Genomic DNA, 22,494 nt, shown 5'->3' with positions numbered 1-22,494 from the left:
ATTGTATACAAATGAAAACAATAATATTTCCAGTAAACCTAAAATTAGACAGCGGACCTTCAAAAACATTGGTTCATTGGCAGAGTTTGTCTGTGGGGGAGACCTTTGCAATGATAGAAAGAGGTCAAAATTAAATACAAAACGCCAAAGCAATTAAGGTACTCAAAAAAGTACAGATTGCTAAAAAAGAACAAAATATCTCAAAGTGGGATCATGAAGACCAGTTTGGCAAATGAGTCTGTTCTATGTCATTGCCCTTGAGCAAGAGAGACACAAAGGCAGAGAAACATACAATACATGGAGCTTAATTCTTCCTTTAATTAACCACAACAAATATTCCAATTTAGAAAAGCATAATTGGGACCTGAAGTCATGCATTTCGGGATATTTCTCACTAACATGTGTGTTTCTAATACTTTGTTCCAGCAGAGCAACTGTTGAATAATTCCACTTTTATGTAAAGAGACCCACTTCCAGAAAACAGCCTATTCAGGTTGTGTTGAATTAATCAAAATAAGGAATATAATGGAATAAGGTAATAAAAACTATTTTATGTTTTGGGATCCCAAATTAGGCTTCGAAGCACAAAGAAGAGAAAAGAGAGAGAGAGAGAGAGAGAGAGAGATCTAGAATTAAACTAACAGCAGCCACATTAATTGTATATATATATATATATATATATATATATATATATATATATATATATATATATATATATATATATATATATATATATATATATATATATATATATATATATATATACAGTTAGGTCAGGAAATAATTGGACACTGATACAAGTTTTGTTATTTCGGCTGTGTACCAAAATAAATTCAAGTTACAGTTCAATAATGAATCTGGGCTTAAAGTGCAGTCTATCACCTTTAATTTGAGGGTATTAACATCCAAATTGGAGGAAGGGTTTAGGAATTACATCTCTTTAATATGTAGACCCCTCTTTTTCAAGGGACCAAAAGTAATTGGACAATTGACTCAAAAGCTGTTTCATGGACAGGTGTGGGCCATTCCTTCGTTATTTCATCATCAATTAAGCAAGTAAAAGGTCTGGAGTTGATTCCAGGTGTGGCATTCGCATTTGGAAGCTGTTGCTGTGAACCCACAACACGCGGTCAAAGGAGCTCTCAATGCAAGTGAAACAGGGCATCCTTAGGCTGCAGAAAAAAAGAAAATCCATAAGCGAGATAGCAGGAACATAAGGAGTGGCCAAATCAACAGTTTGGTACATTCTGAAGAAAAAAAAAGAACGCACTGGTGAGCTCTGCAACACAAAAAGGCCTGGACGTCCATGGAAGACAACAGTGGTGGATGATCGTAGGATCCTTTCCATGGTAAAGAAAAACCCCTTCACAACATCCAGCCAAGTGAAGAACACACTCCAGGAGGTAGGCATATCATTATCCAAGTCTACCATAAAGCGAAGACTTCACGAGAGCAAATACAGAGGGTTCACCACAAGGTGCAAACCATTCTTAAGCCTCAAGACTAGAAAGGCCAGATTAGACTTTGCCAAACAATATCTAAAAAAGCCAGCCCAGTTCTGGAACAGCATTCTTTGGACAGAGGAAACTAAGATTAACCTGTACCAGAATGATGGGAAGGAAAAAGTATGGAGAAGGCTTGGAACGGCTCATGATCCGAAGCATACCACATCATCTGTAAAACATGGTGCCCCGTGAAATAAGAAGACTGTGTATGAAAATGGTTGCAATTCCTAAACGTTTCATACAATATTTTTGTTCAACCCCTTGAATTAAAGCTGAAAGTCTGCACTTCTATTGCATCTCGGTTGTTTAATTTCAAATCCATTGTGGTGGCGTACAGAGCCAAAATTATGAAAATTGTGTCAGTGTCCAATTATTTCCGGACCTAACTGTATATATGTAAATAAATCAATAAAAGTAAGGCACTTCTATATTTTGTTTGCGTTGGTTTAACACAAAAAGTCACAATGAAATATGGCAGCCAGACTACAGTATAAACATGGGGGTCGGGTCACCAATAGAAATCAGATGATGACGTGTCCATTTTTCTATTGTCCACCGGAGTAAGCCCTGACCATGTGGCCATTTTGAATGTTCCAACCTGGCTGGTGGGAAGCTGTCTCCACTGCTCCTGAACTTCTGGGGTCAATGGAAATTGGACTCTGTGAAACCTTTCAAAGCCTCTAAGTTAGGTAACTTCCCCCCATCCCTTACCAAAAAAGCAGCCCATGTTTCTGCTTTAAATACAGTACTGCACTGATAACAATAGGGCACCATTTATAGTTCCTTGTTTGTTCAATACAAGTGAAGTTAATGTAACCCCTCTTTAGTTCCCTAGATGTATTAATATGTGTACGCTAGGGCAGGGGCCTGTATCCACCTACCCTGTATCATAAGAGAAACTGTTCAGCCGGTGAGAAACCAGGCTGGGTCGGACAAGGTAATGGGACACGCATATTCTGTATAACAACACTTTTTATAGGAGAAACACAAAAACTGCATACCAGAGCCCTCAAAATCCAGGGACCATAAACAGTACAGTCACCCAGAGAGAATAGTATGCACAATGCAATTGTCCCACGGTGTCTCTTACTGAGTCCTGGTGGCCCAGGTGCTAACATAAGGCGCACAGTTGGTGCCGGCACAGCATTGGAGCTCGTGTGGAAGTATAGGTGTGTTTATAGGTGCAGGCCTATTACTTCGCAAAGAATAGCGGTAGCTGTGTACTTTGCAAAGGATACTGAAGTGTCGTAGGGGCGATTCCTTGCATGTGTTTCCACTTTGTTTACTCCCAGCTTCGGGACCCCCAGCTTACACTTCTCCCCTTTACTCAGATGAAGTGATCTCCTGGATCGTACCCGCTACCTCCGGTACGTGCTGCTCCGCCAGGCCAGCCAGGCTCCCTCACTCAGCTCTATCACTCACCAGGATCCACAGCTCAGGTCCTCTCTCTTGCTCACGTGCTCCTCTACCTATATCTCTTCTGACCCCTATTTCTGGGACGTCATCCTCCTTGGTATCCTATCACCTCAGTCCTTTCCTTGCTTCATAGTCATTGGCCGGAGGGTATGTCCATCATTATACTTATGTGTTCATAGGGGTGTTTCAGTAAACTGCCAATTACAATGAACTATTAGCGTCTGAACCTAATGCCAGTCTGGCTGCTTTGCCTATTTCTTTAATGATGCATCTTTGAACTAGTTCTGACTATTTATCTTTGTTTGTCTCTAAATCCACAGCCTGGGCTCCAACCCAGAAACGTATTTCATGTTGAATTTCCATGAGTTCTCCACTTGCTGAAGGCTCCTGCTGTGTTTCCCTTCATCTCCAGCAGCCATTTGATTCATTTACATTTAGAAAAACAAGGCGCAAACATTTTTGGTTTAACACAGCGGTTTCCCAACTCCCGTCCTCAAGACCCCCTCAACGGGTCAGGTTTGCAGGATATCCCTGCTTCAGCACAGGTGGCTCAATCAGTGGCTCAGTCAAAGACTGAGCCACTGATTGAGCCACCTGTGCTGAAGCAGGGATGTCCTGCAAACCTGACCTGTTGTGGGAACCTTGAGGGCTAAAGTTGAGAACCCCTATGTTAACACATTATTTCAATTGCGAGCCCCTGATTGAACAACCTTAACACAGTGTTCATAGCAGCAGTGCTGTTTTACATTTCGTAGTGCTAACGAAAGGGTCTCATTTTCAAGTTGCTGTTGCTATGACAGCAACCAGGTATTTGAATCCAGTGCTATATAGATAAGGATGGGTCACCTCTCCCAGTTCTTCTTACATTTTAACCTATTACAATATGGAAGTTTGGTCTATCCTCCCAACATGTAATTTGTCCAAAATGAAATGGCACAGACTTCCACAATTAATGGTTATCTATGAAAACTGCCAAATGGATGTCAAAATGTAGAATAAGCTTATTGTGTTTATTTTGTATGGATGTGAATATAACTCTGCTTCTTGTTTAGGATTGTACAGCAAATGGGCATAGGAAATTCAAACAAAATAATTAATGTCCAAGGAGAATGAACTTGTTCCACACATTCGTTTGATGTGTTGGAGGAACCTTTCCAAACAAGCAAAAAAATGGACCCCATCCTGTACTTTTACTGAGCTTGTGTCGGTCTGCTTACTAGGTTCCAAAAAGGATATATATTCTATATTTGTATGTTTGAAATGGGAACTGCGCGATCTTTGAAGTTCTTCCGATGTCTGCATTGAACTTTAGCTCACATTTTTTCATCCAAGCAAAACCCGAGCTAAAACCCAAGAAACATTCATCTTCAATTCATTTTTCTTCCAATTTTTTTTTTGTTCTTTTTGAATATACATGGTGCATTTTTGGGTTCTCGAATTAACTTTTGAAGAACATTTCAAATTACATTTTCCGGCTGATTTTTTCTTTACATTTTTTTATTACAAATCAGAAACCTAAACCAACCAAGTTCCGGCAAAACCAAAATACAAATAGTTTTTACTGCCCAATCCAAAATACCAGTGAAAGAGACCATCATTAATTCAAGAAAAATACACACACAAGCCCTTATCAACACCTTAAACAAAATCAATGAGTTGTATTTAATTTTAATGAAAAGCATATTTAAAGCTGCAGTTCAAGCAGTATCCTACATGTGTTTTTTTTTAAATAAATCAGTTCTGTACTATGAGAAAATACTTGTAGCATTTAAAAAAATTAAGACTTTTTAATGTATTATAATATACATTTTATTATTATTATAATTTATTTTCTATAGCCACCATTTACAAGATCACAGCCCCTTCCTCTTCTGAAACAGGCTCTGGCACACCTCTTTTTGAGCCCCGCCCTCTCTCTAGCAGTGCACCAATTGTATCTAGTGACTGCCTGGTCACGTGATCTTCCTTACAGAACTTTGCATCTTGGGTACTCTTCTGCTGAACCCCCGAGTCGAATCTTTGACGATCGATCACAGGTGAACGGATCGATCAGCAATTTAGCTAATCACTTGTCAGTGTGTAGATTAAAGGAATATTTTTTTTTAAAACGGCAGCTTGAACTGTAGATTTAACATTTTAAATAAATATATAAGGTGTTAAATATGTCAAAACAACATCAGTCAAATACCTGTTTAATTTGGGTCTCATTCTTTCGGCATGAAGTACAATGTACGCCTTTTAAATGTTCTAATAAAATGCCACAGTTATTTCACTTAGCATAATTTGACCGTGAATGCATGAACCTTTTACATTCAGGAATCAGGACTTCACTAACCGACCAGAGTAGTATCTGGGGAACATCCTAGGTTAGGAAACAGAGACTATTTAGCATAATGATTGGCATATGCTCCACTAACTGTGAGAAAATTTACATATTAAACAAATTCAACTACAGACACTGGAAGTGATCCGGTCCATGGTCGAACAAATGGGGAGTATTATGTTAGCCGGCAAAAAAATATAAACTGATAAGAGGATACCAGCAGTTCTCAGATACGAGCTTTCATGCCTGGGAAGCAGACCCTTAGCGGTGATGGAATGGAAATCACTGGAAGCTCAGATCTAACACACTTGTGTAGCCATGCCACCTATGGCTACTAAACTGCCCTACCCTTGGCAGTAAGCCCTGGTAAAGCAGGCCTGCCAGTAGTCAATATGGGTTTACCCCACTCACTGGTGCTGCACTTGAGTGACAGGGGGAGGCGGTGACATCAGGCCTGAGCATGTCCAATCATGGGACAGACCTGATGTCATCTTCCTAGCTGTACTTAAGGGCGGAGCTGCCCCAAAGTTAGCAATGTGTCTACTCCCTTAAGAGAGGCAGGTCACACAGCCAAGAGCCTGACTATTGGGCCTTCTCTGGTCCTCCTCCCTTCGGGGGAGTGAGTGTGGACTATACCTCTGCCCCTGCCTGAGATGCAGGGAAGAGCTGGGACTGCTGTGGGTGCCCTTGGCCTGTAGTGAAGGTCCAGGGACCATCCTTCAGTGGGTAGCTGAGAGTGGAGCGGCATTGGGCAGAATATTGCTGTGTACTGCTATTGGTCTACAGACAATAAACCATTCCTGTTGTTATACCTCCACCCCGGTGTGTGATCTTACTGGGGGGCAGAGGTTATCGGTTCTACCATGGGAGATCATCTTCAGTTCCCTGGAGCCTGTGGAGAACCCCAGCTTCCTATCCAAGTAAAAAAAAAAAGGGCTCCCACCATTGATTTAAAAGAGGTCTCTTTCATTGGCATGCCACCTTAACCCTTTTAGGTTCCCAAGGAAGTTGCTACTACGTCATGAGGTTACGGCACTCCAGGAACCCCCATGACGTACTACCGACGTCATGATCGAATTGCTTGTTTTTGTAGGGAAGATCGTGTTCTGTTCTCTACAGCATGGTCTTACAGGAAGAGTGAAATATCGATCACGTGATCGCTATGGAGAAGGGGCCAACTGCTCGTGGTCAACCCAGTTTTATCGCAGCCCATTTATGAATAAATAATTCTTTGTGAATACGACGGTAATTGCAAAAAATATCACCGCGATCCCATTTCTTAACTCCAACTTTCATCAGCCTTTTGAGATACTTTACATCCCTGGAGAAGCTAACTGTGTTCTAGCGAAATGCGTAGGAGCCAAGGAGAAGGACAAGTCACTCTTTGCTACTGGACTGGAGGCAAAGAATAGGAAACCCCTGTCACCGAATTCTGCGCTGGTTACGCCCCCGCCTGACTTCATCACGCTCCGCATTGCTCGCAAGGTTCGGGAAATCTACACTTGACCGCAGGAGATCCCTATAGCTGATGGGACACAGTGGAGAGGGTGTTTTAAAACAGCAAGTAATCGATCAGTGATTAGGAGAATTGGAGGGAGGCATAGGACTGAGGAGCAGGTAACAGTGTGAATCATACATGTTTATTGCTCTTATGCACTGTGTGAGTGTATTTTAATCATTATTTTATCCATTAAAATCCCCAACTATATTTCACCATGGAGGCATTCCTTTGCGCTTTCTTCTAGCCATTCTTTTGTTAATCTAGCCTATAATCCACAATTTTCAACAGTTCTTTCACAATTGAAGAAATGTTTCATAGTTTCACAAATATCGTCCAGGACCAGTCAGAGAATAAACAATATCTACTCATTTCACTGAAATGACTGTTGTGTGAATGCAACATGATCTCTCTGTTCATGGTACTGCACAGGGCCGAGAGATTTTAAGAGCTCATACCAGAGATAGGGAAGGCAAAAGAGAAGAGGAAGGAGGTGATTAAAACAGCCCTGGATAGCCATAGAAGAGGGTAGGATTATTTATAGGCAGAAGTGAAAGGGATTGTTCATGTTCCCCCATCTGAGACTTAAAGGAAGGGGTGGGAAACTCCAGTTCTCAGGGGCTACCAACAGGTCAAATATTATGGATAGCCCTGCTTCAGCACAGGTGACTTAATCATTATGACTGAGCCACTGAGTGAGCCACCTGTGCTGAAGCAGGGACCCAACTAATACTTGGCCTGTTGGTGGCCCTTGAGGACTGGAGTTGCCCACTCGTGTTTTAGGGACTTATTCTATAACAGTTTTGTCTGAGAACTAGGGTCTTCTAGCTAATCTGAGGTAGAAATGCAACCGTAGCTCAAAGTTGCAGCAGAGTTATTATATTTGTAGAAAATCGCAGTTTGAGAGGACTTGCTAAAAATATGTTTATATCTGTATTTCATCATAAACAGAAAACTACCAGAGAATTTCAGAATAAAGAAAAGGGTGTACTAAGGAGCCTCGCCAGTGAGGCTGCTGCCTTAAACGATGGTCTGTTCCAATATTGGGTGTTTCCTATAGTACAGTATTTGCCAGTTTAAGTAAGCTGGAGTTTGCTTCCATGTGTAACTGGTTACAAAACCTGTAGCAGACTCTGGATGACATTAGTTTGATTTCTTGAGGAAGGCAAATTTGCCGTTAAAGAAATCTGTTGGTTTTCACTGGCAAAAAGACAGAGAAAACTATTGTAGTTAACGGTCTTCTTAATTGCCAATCATTTCCATGTAAGGGCCAATGTAATTGTCTTTCTACAATTAAATATATATATATAAATATATAATTCTGTATTTTCTCTGGGGTTGTTTTCTTGGTAATGAGCTTTTTGACTTACACAAGTAACACCCCAGTACTCGTAGAAAGCAACACCTTTACTATATAAGCTTCTGCAAAGTCGTAAAAACTGCCTTCGCATTTTCTTTTTTATGAAAATGTGATGTAACAGATCATTTGTCAGCTAAATAAAAGTCCCTTTATTGTAGCTCTGATCTGTCATGTGTGAAATCCATCATCACCTATCATGAGAAAGTTGTTCATGCCAGCAGAAATATGATTGATAGCACTGGAATATATGATGAGGCTGTAGCAGAGTACAAATATTTGCTACAATGTACTCTTATGTGTTCAAGGTTCTCTATCGGCCACCCAATAAGTATTTGGTTCTTGTTAAATGAACGTATCGTGCAACATTGTGTTTAGAAATTCTTATACCAATAAATCATGATTGGCCAGTCTGTTAGATATAAGGTACAATGTATGAATGATGTGTGGAGTTAAGCTATTTCTGTGGCAGAATCAATGTCTCTATTTTACACAACCAAATCATTGTCAAAGGTGTAATCACATCACTACTTAAATAGTGAATGCCAATAGTGCGCAAATAATGCAACACCAAACAACTGTTATGACTTATGAACAAGTCTGCCTCTTCTGTAGATGCCAAGAATAATTGTGTCCCACTGCTTGCTCCTCTCTTACGTTTCACCATTTTTAATAGCACGTTTGGAGGACACGTTGGCGTACTGTTGGCTAGGACTGTCAGAGGCTCTGTTTGCAAGATTGGTACTGTATGCGCCTGAAGCACAGCCTCATGTAACCTCAATTCAAGTCATATCAAATATCTGCATTCTCTAAAACTATCATCTCATTTCTAAAATATTTGCACCGGCCATGTTGCAGTTGTCTTCCAATCAACTTAAGGTAATAAAACAGAGTTGACAAATGTGCTTCACGTAAAGTATCACAGTTATTTCTCCGTCCCAATTATTAGCAATTAGTACCGATCAAGACAAGATCCCATGGAACGTAGAGCTGACATCAATTGTGCTGTAATCGGCACTATCCTTGTTTAATGAATATCCTCCTATGATTCACATGCGGCTGCTGCAATGAATAATGTGTACTGTATTTGCAGAGGTCAGCACAGCCATTCTTGCATGCATTATTCCATTCCAGATGATCGATTGCACTTGGGGAATGTTACCTGGCAAGCTACTTGTTGGTTCTATGTCAGTTGGCTGGTATGGACACCCTACAAAATTCTTCTTGTTTGTAGGGTGGCGGCTGCAGTGTGGCTTCTACTTTCAGCATTGGGGCTCAATTTAAAGTGGGGGGATTGAACAAGCTATTTGGGCATTTTCATTAGCTAAGCTTTGAATCGGAAGATACCGCTCAGTGCAATAGGGAGGACTGCAATATATCTCCATCACTGTCAATTTTGATGCTTCATCTGCCACTAGTGGACATATCTATAGAAGCATATACTTACTCCGTCTCTTCAGCACTCGTCATGACGGACACTGTAAGGTTTATCTGACTACAACTTTAGTAACATATAGCAGTTTAACCAGCAAGTTAGTCAAAAAGATATTCCAGGACTAAGGTTCGTTGCAGATTTAGAATTCACCATCAGCAAATGCATCATTTTCAATGAGTCTGAGAGCTACATGGAATCCTGAATTATACTGCTGAAAAGCGGGGTAACACGGCAGGTATAAGCCTATAGGGGTCCATGTTAAAATGGATAAGAAGTAAAAAGTGACTCATTGTGCTCATTTGCATGTCATTACCCAGAATCCCTGGCTGCAGTGGAAGTACTGTTTGCGTGGTGATAAGGGGGAAATACAGCATTGCATACCTCTATGAGACATGCAAATGCACCACAAGTGGTAGTTTTTATTTGCTGTGGCCTATAGTCCCAAAATATTGCAATAAAGGGCAATTTCTGTGAATGTCTGCGAAATGACTGTATAACATCTGTTCTTTTAATGTAACCATGTATTGTTATAACTCTGTGCCCAGGACATACTTGAAAACGAGAGGTAACTCTCAATGTATTACATCCTGGTAACACATTTTTATAAATAAAAATAAAAATGATAAATAACTACTATTTCAGTGAAGTCAAATGACGAAACTTGATCAGCTGTTTGTTTTTTAACATACCGTGACTGAGAAAATGGGTGAGGTATTTCCTATTGTGTCTTCCTAGGTGTCTACAAAGGACGCTTCACCCTTATGTGCGTTACAATGACAACAAATAAGCAGTGGTCGACAAATCAGCAAAAAATCTACTCGCCGAACAAAAAAATCTACTCGCCACCTAGTACCACACGTGTGCTGCTTGGGCCAATAGGAGCTCGCCACGATGTTAAATCCACTCGCCCGGGGCCTGCAAATGTATAGGTTTGTCGAACACTGTATGTATGTATAAATAACTATAGTAATGTCTCCTGCCTGGCTTTGATAAGAAAAATGATTGAGCGTACATTTGATGGATTATACTTGCTAAATGTATATTTTTTTTCAAGAAACCAACAAAACCCCAGCAGGTGGAAGAGGACGTATCATTCGGACACTGAAGTCAGTGTGATCACATGCATGATCGTGTTCGAGCATTGGTCAGATGTTACAGATGCTGTCCATGTAGAATCTGGTAAAGGCGTTAGAATTACCTGTGATTATTTGGATTAACTCAGGGGTTCTGAACTCCAGTCCTCAAGACACCCCCCCAACAAGTCAGATTTTAAGGATATCCCTGCTTCAGCATAGGTGGCTCAATCAGTGGCTCAGTCAAAGACTGAGCCACTGATTGAGCCATCTGTGCTGAAGCAAGGACTGGTTGTGCCACCGGTGTTGAAGCAGGGACAGATTAAGCCACCTGTGCTGAAGCAGGGATATCCTGAAAACCTGACCTGTTGAGGGTCCTGCAGACTGGAATTGAGAACCTGTGGATTAACTGAAACATGTTCTTTGTTGACCAATAATTAACAGCAAACTGTTAGCTATCTGGATGCAATCAGGACCCTTGTTATAAATACAAACACGTGCAAATCAAGACAACGAACATCATTAACGAAGAAAGATGTAATGTGCGCGTTCTTTCCTCTTTTTGGCACGCTTTACTCGTGATCGGTTGGTGCTCAATGCTCCTGCCGCACTTTGCCCTGAAGCTTTCAATATGAGATTCCAGGTTATTAATTAGTGACAATTAATCCCTTTGCTGCTAAAAGCAAAAGGAAGTAATAGCAGAAATGTGATAGGCTTAATGAAAAACAACCACAGCATGGATCTGTCTACCTGTTGTTCATTGAAGTGATTTTATCCATGCTGGTAAAAGCAAAAAAAATGAAAATGAAGGTGATTGCTTATATGCATTGTAATTTGAGTCTGAAATAATTCATATTCATTTATTCTAAGTAGGGCTGCAGTGAGTAGTACTTGGATACAGGCCACAACTCTATGTTGGTGGTTAAAGCAAGGGTTCTAGCTCCAGTCCTCAATACCCCTCAACAGGTCAGGTTTTCAGGGTACCCCTGCTTCAGCAGAGGTGCTCAATCTGTAGCTCAGTCTTTGGTGCTGAAGCAGCGATATTCCGAAAACCTGACATGTTGGGGGGGTTCTTGAGGACTGGCGTTGAGATCCCCCAACGGGTCAGGTTTTAAACATAGCCCAGCTACAGCACAGGTGGCTCAATCAGTCCATGCTTCAGCACAGATGGCTCAATCCGTGGCTTAGTCTGAGTGAGCCACTGATTCAGCAGGGATATCCTGAAAACCTGACGTGTTGGGGGGTCTTGAGGACTGGAGTTGAGAACCCCTGGGTTAAAGTATTGGAAGATAAACCACAAGGATGGACAAGTTCACGGGATTGAAATCCGAACCTTGCGAACTTCGTTTGGAAGGTAGACTTGAAATTAGGAGAGATCTTTCTAATTAGTGTGGAATTACAGCTAAAACCCGAGAAAGGCGCTCCAAATATTCTTTTTTTTTAACGACCCCCCCACCACAAATTTCTGAAATTTGTCAAAGTTAACCCCAACATTTCGAAACGAAATTCCTGCAATGCAATGAGCACAGAATTCCTACATCTCCAACACCAACAACTAAAACCAACCCAGTTCCGCAGAACCAAAACACCAGCAAAAATACCCACTCTTAAAACACAGTTGTTTTGGATTGGGTTAGGAACCGTTGACTTGCTAATTTAATGTATAATGTACTTATTTCCTGTGCTTTCTCTTCTGAAACAGGCTCTGGCACACCCTTTTTGAGCCCTGCTGTATCTCTAGCAGTGCATTAATTGTATCTAGTGACAGCCTGGTCACATGATCTTCCCCATAGAACTCTGCATCTTTGGTCCTCTTCTGCTGCATTGACAGCCATTTAGTGAACCCCCAAGCCGAATCTTCGCCGATCCACCACAGGAGAACAGATTGATCGGCAATTTAGCCAATCATTGTGTGGATTGTATTGATGCACATATTAAAGGGGGAAAAAATGAAATAAAAAAACGGCAGCTTGGACTGTTGCTTTAAGAGAGGAGGAATAGCGAAAATGCTTGAGGGTATGCCTGGGGACGAGGACGGGAGGGAACACCATGGATAGGCATAAAAAACAGGGGCGCCAGGAATCATCACGGGTAGGCGCGAGGGAAACACTGCAGTGACATGCCGGGGCAAGCAGCACGCTGAATCAAGGAAGCTTGAGGCAACCGTCAAATAAATGCTATGTACAAACCAGGCTGGGGGAGCCTATCATTAATAATCCTGAGCTGAGCATGGTAGCGTGTGGCTCGCATTCTGATTTTGCAGCACGCAAAAGAGGCTGGGAAATGCTGATATGTTAAGGCAGAGCTTAGCTGGTCATTAAGCCAGCTGCTGTAAGAAGGCAGGCTCAAATCTTGGGGTAGAACTGCTTGTCCCTCACATGACAGTCCCCTGGCATTCAACCTCCCAACAGTCAAATCAAAATACGCATTAGATCAAGGGGAGCCAACTCAAGAGCTACCAACGGGTCAGGTTTTCAGGATATCCCTGCTTCAGCACAGGTGGCTCAATCTGACCCACTGGTTGAGCCATCTGTGCTGAAGCAGGGACTGATTCAGCCATCTGTGCCGAACCAGGGACTGATTGAGCCACCTGTGCTGGAGCAGGGACCAACTGATCCACCTGCGCTGAAGGAGGGATATTCTGAAAACCCAACCTGTTGAGGACCGGAGTTGGCCACCCCTGCATTATATCACAAAGTAGAAAGGAGAGAGAGAAGTGACTTACGACTTTTGTGGGACGGATTTTACGGCCGTTTTGTTTGTAGCATCGCAACGCTCTACAACAGAAGAAAAAAAAACAACATTATTCAAATGTCAAGAAATTAGCTACATTTGAAGCCTTTGGCCCTTCTGGCAACACAAGGGTTAACTCTTGTTAAACCCTCTCAACCTACCTGTATCTCATTATGGCGTGGGTCTAAAGCTGTCACAAATCATACTGTATATCTATATAGCATAGATCTAATGGCAAAACCAATATGACATACATGACAAATTACACATACTATGTGTGTTTTCTATTAACATCCATACTGCCACAAGTACAGGCAGCATTGCATTCTACTAGTTACAAATGATATTATAAGGCAGTGTTATATGATTATCTCGGAGAACAAAATACATACTCTGTATGCTGTATCCTGAGGTCAGATGTTGTGAGTCCTGCAAAAAATAAACACAAATAAATCAGCATTCGGTATCCACATATCTGCTAGATATAAAGATTTAGGTCACACAGCCTCAGGCTTATATATAATCTGCCTCTATCAATCACATTTTTAACCTTATCTATAACTCACAACAATGGGGTTTCGAGTTTAAATGATCAGGATAAATAGCTATGTTACACGAGGACATTACAATTTTAAATCCTATAAAAACAACTTGTCTGTGGCATGATGCAGTGGCAAGATAAAGCCATTGTTATCTATTGTACTTGATAAGACATATTTGTGTTTTTATGGGCATGATTTTGTACACTAAAGGAAATACACTGTAGCATTCTTCATAAGGTACTCATGTCATATCAGAAAGCAATGTAAATATGGTATTAAAATGAACAGAGAGACGGAATAGATGGAATATGTAGAGAGGTGAACAATATAATCTCACAGTATATACTGTACTTGGGTATCAACCACATTGTATGCTCATGAAATTAGGGTTGCCAGGTATCCAGTATTGAACTGGACTGTCCTGGTTTTGGACATTGTCCTGTCAAAAATGAGAGGTAATACTGGACAAGTATGTGCCCGGTATTACCTCTCAGGACATAGTGACCTTACTGGCTTGGTGGGACGCAGGATTTCCCAGAGCGGGGCTGCTGCTAGGGGGCAGGGCAGCTTCCTCCTTCCTGGTTGGTTGCTGCTGTGTAATGCAGCCAATCAGGAGGAGGTGTCAGAAGCCTGGGTGTGGGGCCAAGGAGAGGAGGAAACCGCATGGAGCGGAGAGAGGTCTGTGTGTGCCTCAGGCGTGTGTGTGTCTCAAATGTGTCGCACCTTTCACCATTGTGTCCAGCAGTTTTGGAGACGCCACATGGCAACCCTACTCATGATCAATTACTAGGCATAAGCCGTATTAATATCTATATAAGATGAGTTGTGTGCCTCAGTAATACTTATAGGTAATTCTATAGCAGAATAACTAGCACCCCAAAGCATATCCTATTTATTGTCTGAAAGATATTTTGAATATAACAGAACCTAAATTATATGCCGTTTTAAAGCATTTTAAATATCATATAGTTAGGAAAAAGCAACATGCCATGTATAAAATGTGAACTTACCTTACTAGGAATGGAAAACTTGGTCTGCTCAACTTTACCAGGTGTATGAATTGCCGTTAGTGGAGGGGGCCATGAATGGGTCATTTCCTAGGGGATATGAAAATAAATCAGACTGAACCGATGACTTTGTTCTAAAATCTCGCGTCTTATCATTTCTAATCTCAACCCCGTCTCCAAATCGTATACAATTGAGAGGCAAAATCACGTTTGTTGTAGTGTAAAATGTATCCGCAGATTATAACATTGCCACATTCATGGACAACGCCTTGAGAAAGGGCCGTGCTAGGCCCGAAACGTGTTGGTGGGGCGACTTTGTTGCCATTTGTGTCCCATGTCCTATGACCAATAAATCGCTTTTTTATGGATTACGCACTTTCCTCTTTATAACATTTCTTGCTCATTGGATACTCGTGAGTAGTGCTCTGTTACCTTCCTCATTGTTCCTGTCTGCACATTCATGGGCACGGGCTCTGCAGCTACCAGTGTCGCGCAGGGAAGGGTCCTCCCTTGCATTTAATTGACGGTCAGATCACGAACACGCCCAGGAACAGAAGTGGCCAACTCCAGTCCTTGAGGGCCACCAACAGGTGAGATTTTAAGGAAATCCCTGCTTCAGCACAGGTGGCTCAATCAGTGGCTCAGTCAGAATGACTGGACTGGAGTTGGCTGCCCCTGCCCTACAAAATGAACAAAAAAACCCTGAAGTAGAGGGGCTATATGTCATAAGAGCCCCCAGGCAGGGTGCCATCTTTCATAAAGTACACTGTACGTATAAAGGGCTATGATTTATCATTTGATACTCCTAAAGACACCAACAGGAGAGAGTACTTATAGATGGGCGGAACGGTCAAAATCCATTCCCTGGAATTTTCCGGATAATTGAGGCCAAATTCGTCCCGTCTACCAAAAACAACCCTCAGATTTGGCATTAAAAAACTGGGCAGATTGTTGATAATCCGGAATTGATTCCCAAATCCTTTTTAATTAAAAAAAAAATAGGATTGAAGCAGGGGGTCTCCAGAGCAGAGCCCCATTCATTTCAGCAGTGGGGACCCCATTCTCACTGAGATACACACCTCCATAGGGGGTGCACAATAGGAGGCCGTGACCGGGGACATTTAAACTGCAGAGAGATACTGGCAGCACCTACGGAGGCAATTATTTGGGGAACCAGGGGGTCACCGGAGCTGACATTAATGGGGTTCAGCTCCGGAAACTCCCTGCTTCAAACCTATTAAAAATCTATAAATATATTTCATCACCTAGTCCAGCTTGGCGTTAGCCCTGTCTTTTCTCTGTATATAGTGGCCAATATATTGCATTGCCAAAGATACAAGCCTGAGCATCACCAAAGCTGCGCTCCCCTGTCTGCTCCCCCACCCTGCTCGCGCCCCCCTCCTTACCTTGTCTTCGGTGTCAAATGACACTGCAGGGTCAAGTGACGCATCGCCGAAGACAAGGTAAGGGACGTTGCGGAGGCCTTACACGATCCCCCAGTATTTAATTTAAATGCCATGGGGAAGAGTGCGGGGCCTCTACAACCACCACACAGCCCCAGGAAAATCTTGCACCCCCCGTGAGGGGCACGCCCCCCGTGAGGGGCACGCCCCCCGTTTGCACACCACTGCCTTAGAGCAGTGATTCCCAATTCTAGTCCTCGAGTACCCTCAACAGGTCAATTTTTAATATCCTTAAAACCTGACTTGTTGGGGGTACTTGGGGACTGGGAATTACTGCCTTAGAGCAGGGGTTCGCAAAGTGGGGGGCGTGCCCCCCCGGGGGGTGGGGGGGCGATTGAAATGAAGTGCCGGCGGATCGCATGAGGCTCTGCAGTGTTTCCTACCTTGTCTTCGGCGATGCGTCGCCATGGCAATGCTGCATCAGCTGATGCAGCGGGGTCATGTGATGTGTCGCCATGGCGCGTCGAATGACGCGCACAAAGTTTGCGCACCCCTGCCAAGTGGTAAAACCACTGTTTTGACCATTTCATTTTTAAATGATGTGTGCATTTATTTTAGAGTACATAACAGAAATTAAACTTTAAAAACGTTTATTTTATTGGTCTTATAAATTCTAAAACTGCTTTTGTTTGTGACACTACAAAATATTCGCCAGTTTTCAGTGTGATCTTTTTTTGCGGGAGTGATACATTGTTAGGAGTGGAACACGAGAGCTCTAGAGTATCATGTAACAAACGAAAAGTGACACAGTGTGAGTGCTCATGTGCATTTCATTACCCAGAATCCTTTGTTGCAGTGGAAGCACGGTATGCTTTGCGATAATGCGATAAGGCAAGTTTGTGGACCTGTCTCAGACGTGAATGCGCTCATAAAGTGTTCTTTATCATTGCAGAGCATTACCATACAATTCTGTGATATTTCAAACTTTGTTACAATGGCACAGGTCATATTTTCACAGCTCTGAGAACAGAATTTCAAGGCCCCAAACTACCAAGATATCATTCAGTATGCTGTGAAAGGTCTTTCCCATAAACTCTTCCCAACACGGGGAAGACCGATTCACAGCCTGTTGAATAGAAGAGTGTGGTTACTATTTCCTCTCCCAGAATCCCCTGCCGTGTCTCATTCTTGTGCTTTATTGGCTTGCTAATGGGCAGGAACATCTTCTATGTTCTGCTGTTCTTTTTATTTATTTATAACAACATTTATATAGCGCCCTTATCCAGGGTGCTGTACATTCGTTAGTAAAATAATGGTGGGGTTATATATGGAACATTTCATGTGATGGGGATAGATGTCTTTGTGGTGGGGATATTATGGTTGGGTTATGGGTTAGGTGCATTGAGAACTTGCTTGGTTGGTGTTCAGGGGGTTGGGGTAAGGTCTCTGTATTTAGTCTTGTCGGTGGCATGGTGTTGGATCTGACAGTGGGGACAATAGAGGCAATTGGATCGGTGAGGTGGGTGACTTTGGAAGGTTTTGGAGAGACTTTAGGAAGGGGCAAGGGTAGGGGAGGCCACGAATGATCAAAATGTTTTCTCTCTCACCCAGATCCACAAAGTTCCAATAAATCACTGGGATTTAGAGGGGTTATGGCAGGTGCACATATATAATATGTAGGTCTCACTTTCATCAAGCCATTTGCAAAGTACCTACAATTACAACAAAGTGTGCTCATTTGCATATCATTTCCCACAATCCCTGGCTGCAGTGGAAGTACTAGAGATAATGGGGAAAGACAGGGTTGCAGACCTGTCTGGACCATGTGAATATGCTCACAACGTGGTATTTTTATTTGCTGTACAACAGCTGCTAAATCATACAATAACCCCGATTTGTAACTGTTCAGTATATTATATCATCCGTGAGTACTGTATCTTTTTAACTTGTATTTGTATCTTGCCTCACGCATTTTGCAAAGCATAATCTTCCAGAATCTTTATTTTTTCCAGCTAGAGATCCCAGATTCAATAAATCTAAATGTGAAATAGGCCTGAATAAAACTGAACACATGTAATGGTTTAATGTGGAATTTGGTGGAAGTCAACCTTCGTCTATAAAAGCAGGGTTTGATTTATTTCCACATTAGTTAAGCCTAACCTAATTCTAAAATCATGTCAACTGATGCACAATATATTTGGATTGCTGTGGTAAGTAAGCTATTTTTATCAAACTAAAGATTAAACAAATATTTCAACAGAATCATGTTATTGGCTCGATATGTTCACAACGTTTTTGGATGATGTAACATAAGCATCTTCCTTTTAGCAAAATGTTCAAAGCTTTTTAATTAGCTGCACATGTTTCTTTTGTTGGGGCTGGTCACGCTTCTTGTGTTCAGTTTAGAAGCCTCGGGGTGTTAGGAGTCCTCCAGGTACATAAGACTTCAAGCACACTTGTGTTTACAGTAATTCTAGGAATAATAGCATACAGGACGTTACCGAGAGGGACCGGAGAACAATAAACTGGCAACAATACAATAATGCCAACACAAACACGGAAGACATGTCCTTTACAGTCATGTGTATAATAACACATTTGGATCTAATGTATTTATTTTAATGTACAACACATGTTCCTGCATCTATTTAGTTTACGTAAATTTCACTAAACCACCTAACAAGTATGGGTCCTAATTTCAAGAGATGGGCACTCTGTGTTGTTTTTGGGGCATTTGTTTTTTCAAAACGGTTACTCTTAATGAGTGATTTCTGTATCTGTTTCAATAAAACTATTAAGCAATGGGAGCAACTCTACCCCTGCAGCCAGCAAACAGCCAGCTACACAGGACGTAGCTTCTTTCATTTATTTCTTGCCCTGTTGGTAATTCCTCTCTGCTAATTGATCTGATAACTACAGATTGGACGTTGGTCTGTGTTTGTGCTATTGCAGTTATATCATCTTGTTGGACTGACCTGTAGAACTCTACGGTTCTAAGCTGCCTCAGTTAGGTGCAATTCTGGTTAGCTGCCAGTTAGGGATCCACTGCCTAGTTAGGTTTGCTTTTCTGTTTCAGTACAGGTGCAGTTCCCTTTCAGAGTGTGGTGTGTTTGGGGTTGTTCCGCTGAGCTATACAGCCCATATCGGCTTTATCTTTCCCCTTTTGATACAGTACCTTACACTGTATCTGTGTATTGTTTTTAGGGAGTTCTTTGCCCACAGGACTAAGGGAAATACCTTGGGTCGTCCAAATCTTTGGGAACAGGCTTGAAGAAGGGGTTCACCCCCGAAACATTGCCCCCCTTATTCCCCTGCATCACCCTTGTTTCCCTTGTCTTTTCCCTTTCCCCACCCTGCCCCCATACCCCATGTTTCTCCCACCCTTCGTGCTGCGTTTAGATTTCGTTGTTCTTACTTCCGCTACCAGTCTAAGTTCTTTCAAAACTAAAGCTGTCTCACATTTTAATCTGGTCTGTAACTGTTATATACGCCTATAATATATATAATTATCTTTAATATAATTATCTTTAACTGTGCATACCATGTCTTGTATATAATGTACTGTATAACCCTTTTCACTCATTGTAACTATATATTTGTAACCATGTATTTGCCATTATATCTCTGTGCCCAGGACTTACTTCAAAACGAGCAGTAACTCTCAATGTATTACTTCCTGGTAAAACATTTTATAAATAAATAAATCTATACATTAGCTGCACAGGGGTGCGCAAACTTTTCCCCGCACGCACACCTGCCTGCTCATCTCGGCGCCTTGCGACCCGACCCCCCTGTTCGGCCCCGGCGTCAAATGACCCACGGGGTGATGTGACGTCACGTTGCCATGGTAACATGACATCACGTGACCCCGTGGTGTCATTTGATGCCGGATTACCATGACGACGCATCGCTGGAAGGGCAGGTAAGTGTATTATAGAGGCCTCGTGCTGTCCCCCGGCATTTAATTTAAATGCCTGGGGGGGGGGGGGTGGGGAGTGCAGGATCTCTACAACTACCACGCCCCCCCCAAAAAAATCTAGGGCCCCCCAGTTTGCGCACCCCTGCATTAGTACATTATTCTTAGCATATAGTACATTTATTTTCATTGTTGTTCCAATTTTGTTATGTATATTTTCTTTCCATCATATTATAAATGATTTGGCGTATCCCCTTTATTTGCATTTTTTCAACGAGTGCTGGAAACGTCTTCCTTTTTATATATATATATATATATATAATTTTTTTTTTAATATTAAGCACTGGGAGGCATCTATAAAATATCCTCAGCAATGTGCGGCAAAAGTCAACACCATTCATACTGGACAAGGGATTAGTGGTAGACAGGGTTGGCCCCTGTTGATTAAAGAATAGCCTAATTTTTATTATGTTTGGACTTTTGTTCCTAAAATAAAGAGATTTAAAATGCTATGATTCTTGATTAGGCATTAAGATTTATCGTAAGGAAATGTGTCAAAGGCCCTACTAAGGGCTGCCGTTTTAACAGCGTCTGACATTCTTTATTTGCAATAATGTTCAGTGTGTATACAGAATTACTACAAATATATTAAAACTATTGCCAAGCTTCTTGCTACAAAGCATTCCAGCTGTGGAACTCTAGAATTGATGTGTTGTTTTAAGCACAAGATATTTTCTTGTGCTTGGGGAGAGAGTTTGCGTTTCTGGCTGTTACCAGGAAAGACTGTCTGCAGTATACACGCAATTGTTTATTCATGCAGATAGCTGCACAAATTAATCACTGGCATATGACAAGTGGAATATGCCATTTGCCAGAATACCGTGTTCTATAAGGGAACACCATGCTTATATTCGCAGATCCGAGTAATGATGCTTGTGCTAACGTTTATCTCACAACAGCACCTGAGTCAGTTGTGTCAAAAATAAAGATGAAGGTAGAGTATGTGAAATATATTGATCTATGACAAACAAAGTCATAAGCAGAACATTCTACTCCAAAAAGACATTAAACAGTGAATCATAGACAGCTATATACTGTACAGCTATTAAGCAAGGGCAGGGGTGCCCAAATCCAGTCTCCCCCCCCACCTCACCCCCCCAACTGTTCAGGTTTTCAGGATATCTCTGCTTCAGCACAGGTGGCTCTATCAGAGACTCAGTTTTTTACTGAGCCGCTGATTGAGCCACCTGTGCTGAAGCAGGGGCTGATTGAGCCACCTGTGCTGAAGCAGAGATAGGAGGCACAAACAGCTCTGGATACTTTTCAGGGCTTCAGATGTCGGCACGTTAGACACAGGATACCCAATATCAGGTCGTATATTACCTCAAGGAGGCTACTAAGTATACAAACCATACTGGGTTTATTCTTAGCATTTACCATCCTGTTTGCTGTGTACCATACAGTATGTACTTACTTGGCATATAATCACACATATTTTATATGTGATCACGCAGCTGTTGTCAGTATATTATTGTGGCTTTGGACATTGTCCGTTTTCAGCCCGTTCTTGTGCCTCCACACATTTGGGGATTTTAGTCCATGCATTCTTATGCTGTCTCGTCAGTTTTTATATTGTTTATTAAAATATTTTTTATTCTCATTTGAGTGTGACCTTTTGCAGCTTACCCTATCTAGGGAATAGGCTATTCAGTGTCCTCCTATGTGATGACATTTTCCTACAGTGTCACCTACCAAGAGTGCAATTTTAGGGGGCTTTATGTAATCCTTGCTGATTATTTGTGTGTTTATGCTGAAGCAGAGATAGCCTGAAAACGTGACCTGGTGGGGGTGTGTAGGGGGGGGGGGGTGGCAGGGGGTGGAGGTCTGGAGTTGAGCACCCCCGGTGTTAAAGACCCAGTGGAAGTCTTATGTAATTGTTTTCATGAGTTTTAGGTTTCATGGTAACAGAGAAACTCTTTTTGAACTGATGCGCTGTGACAATAACCAGCATTTCTTAATGATGTAACCAGCATGGAAATTATTATTGTGTGCTTTGCACAGTCATCCTAAAGTGCCTTCGATAGCTTCTTTAACCCTAGTGAAATGCTCCTGTTATTTGTCACACCTGACATTTCATATACATGGCCTGTACGAATGCATAAGCTTTACTGCAGCTTGCTGCCAATCATCTTTGAATCATGTATGCCATTTTTTTGCCAGTGATGTTTGACCCTGAGTATAATACCCAGAGAGATCCAATGATTTTACAATGAACCAACAATGCAG

General features: G+C 41.9%; 1 protein-coding gene across 2 annotated transcripts in view; it reads right to left on the bottom strand.

Moving 5' to 3' along the window:
• The window catches only part of AFF2 (ALF transcription elongation factor 2), a 376,659-nt gene that overhangs the window by 110,491 nt on the left and 243,674 nt on the right, over positions 1 to 22,494 (bottom strand). For both annotated transcript variants that reach the window (XM_075573283.1, XM_075573284.1), the window contains 3 exons: positions 14,893 to 14,979; positions 13,733 to 13,769; positions 13,333 to 13,384 (listed from right to left, as the gene is read on the bottom strand). In XM_075573283.1, coding sequence (XP_075429398.1) covers positions 13,333 to 13,384; positions 13,733 to 13,769; positions 14,893 to 14,979 — 176 coding nt within the window. The remainder of the gene's footprint in view (positions 1 to 13,332; positions 13,385 to 13,732; positions 13,770 to 14,892; positions 14,980 to 22,494) is intronic.

This window comes from Ascaphus truei, chromosome 16 (assembly GCF_040206685.1).
Source record: "Ascaphus truei isolate aAscTru1 chromosome 16, aAscTru1.hap1, whole genome shotgun sequence".
NCBI classification, from domain to species: domain Eukaryota; kingdom Metazoa; phylum Chordata; class Amphibia; order Anura; family Ascaphidae; genus Ascaphus; species Ascaphus truei.
The sequence above is the reverse complement of the archived record's forward strand: the minus strand, read 5'-3'. Positions and strand labels throughout refer to the sequence as shown.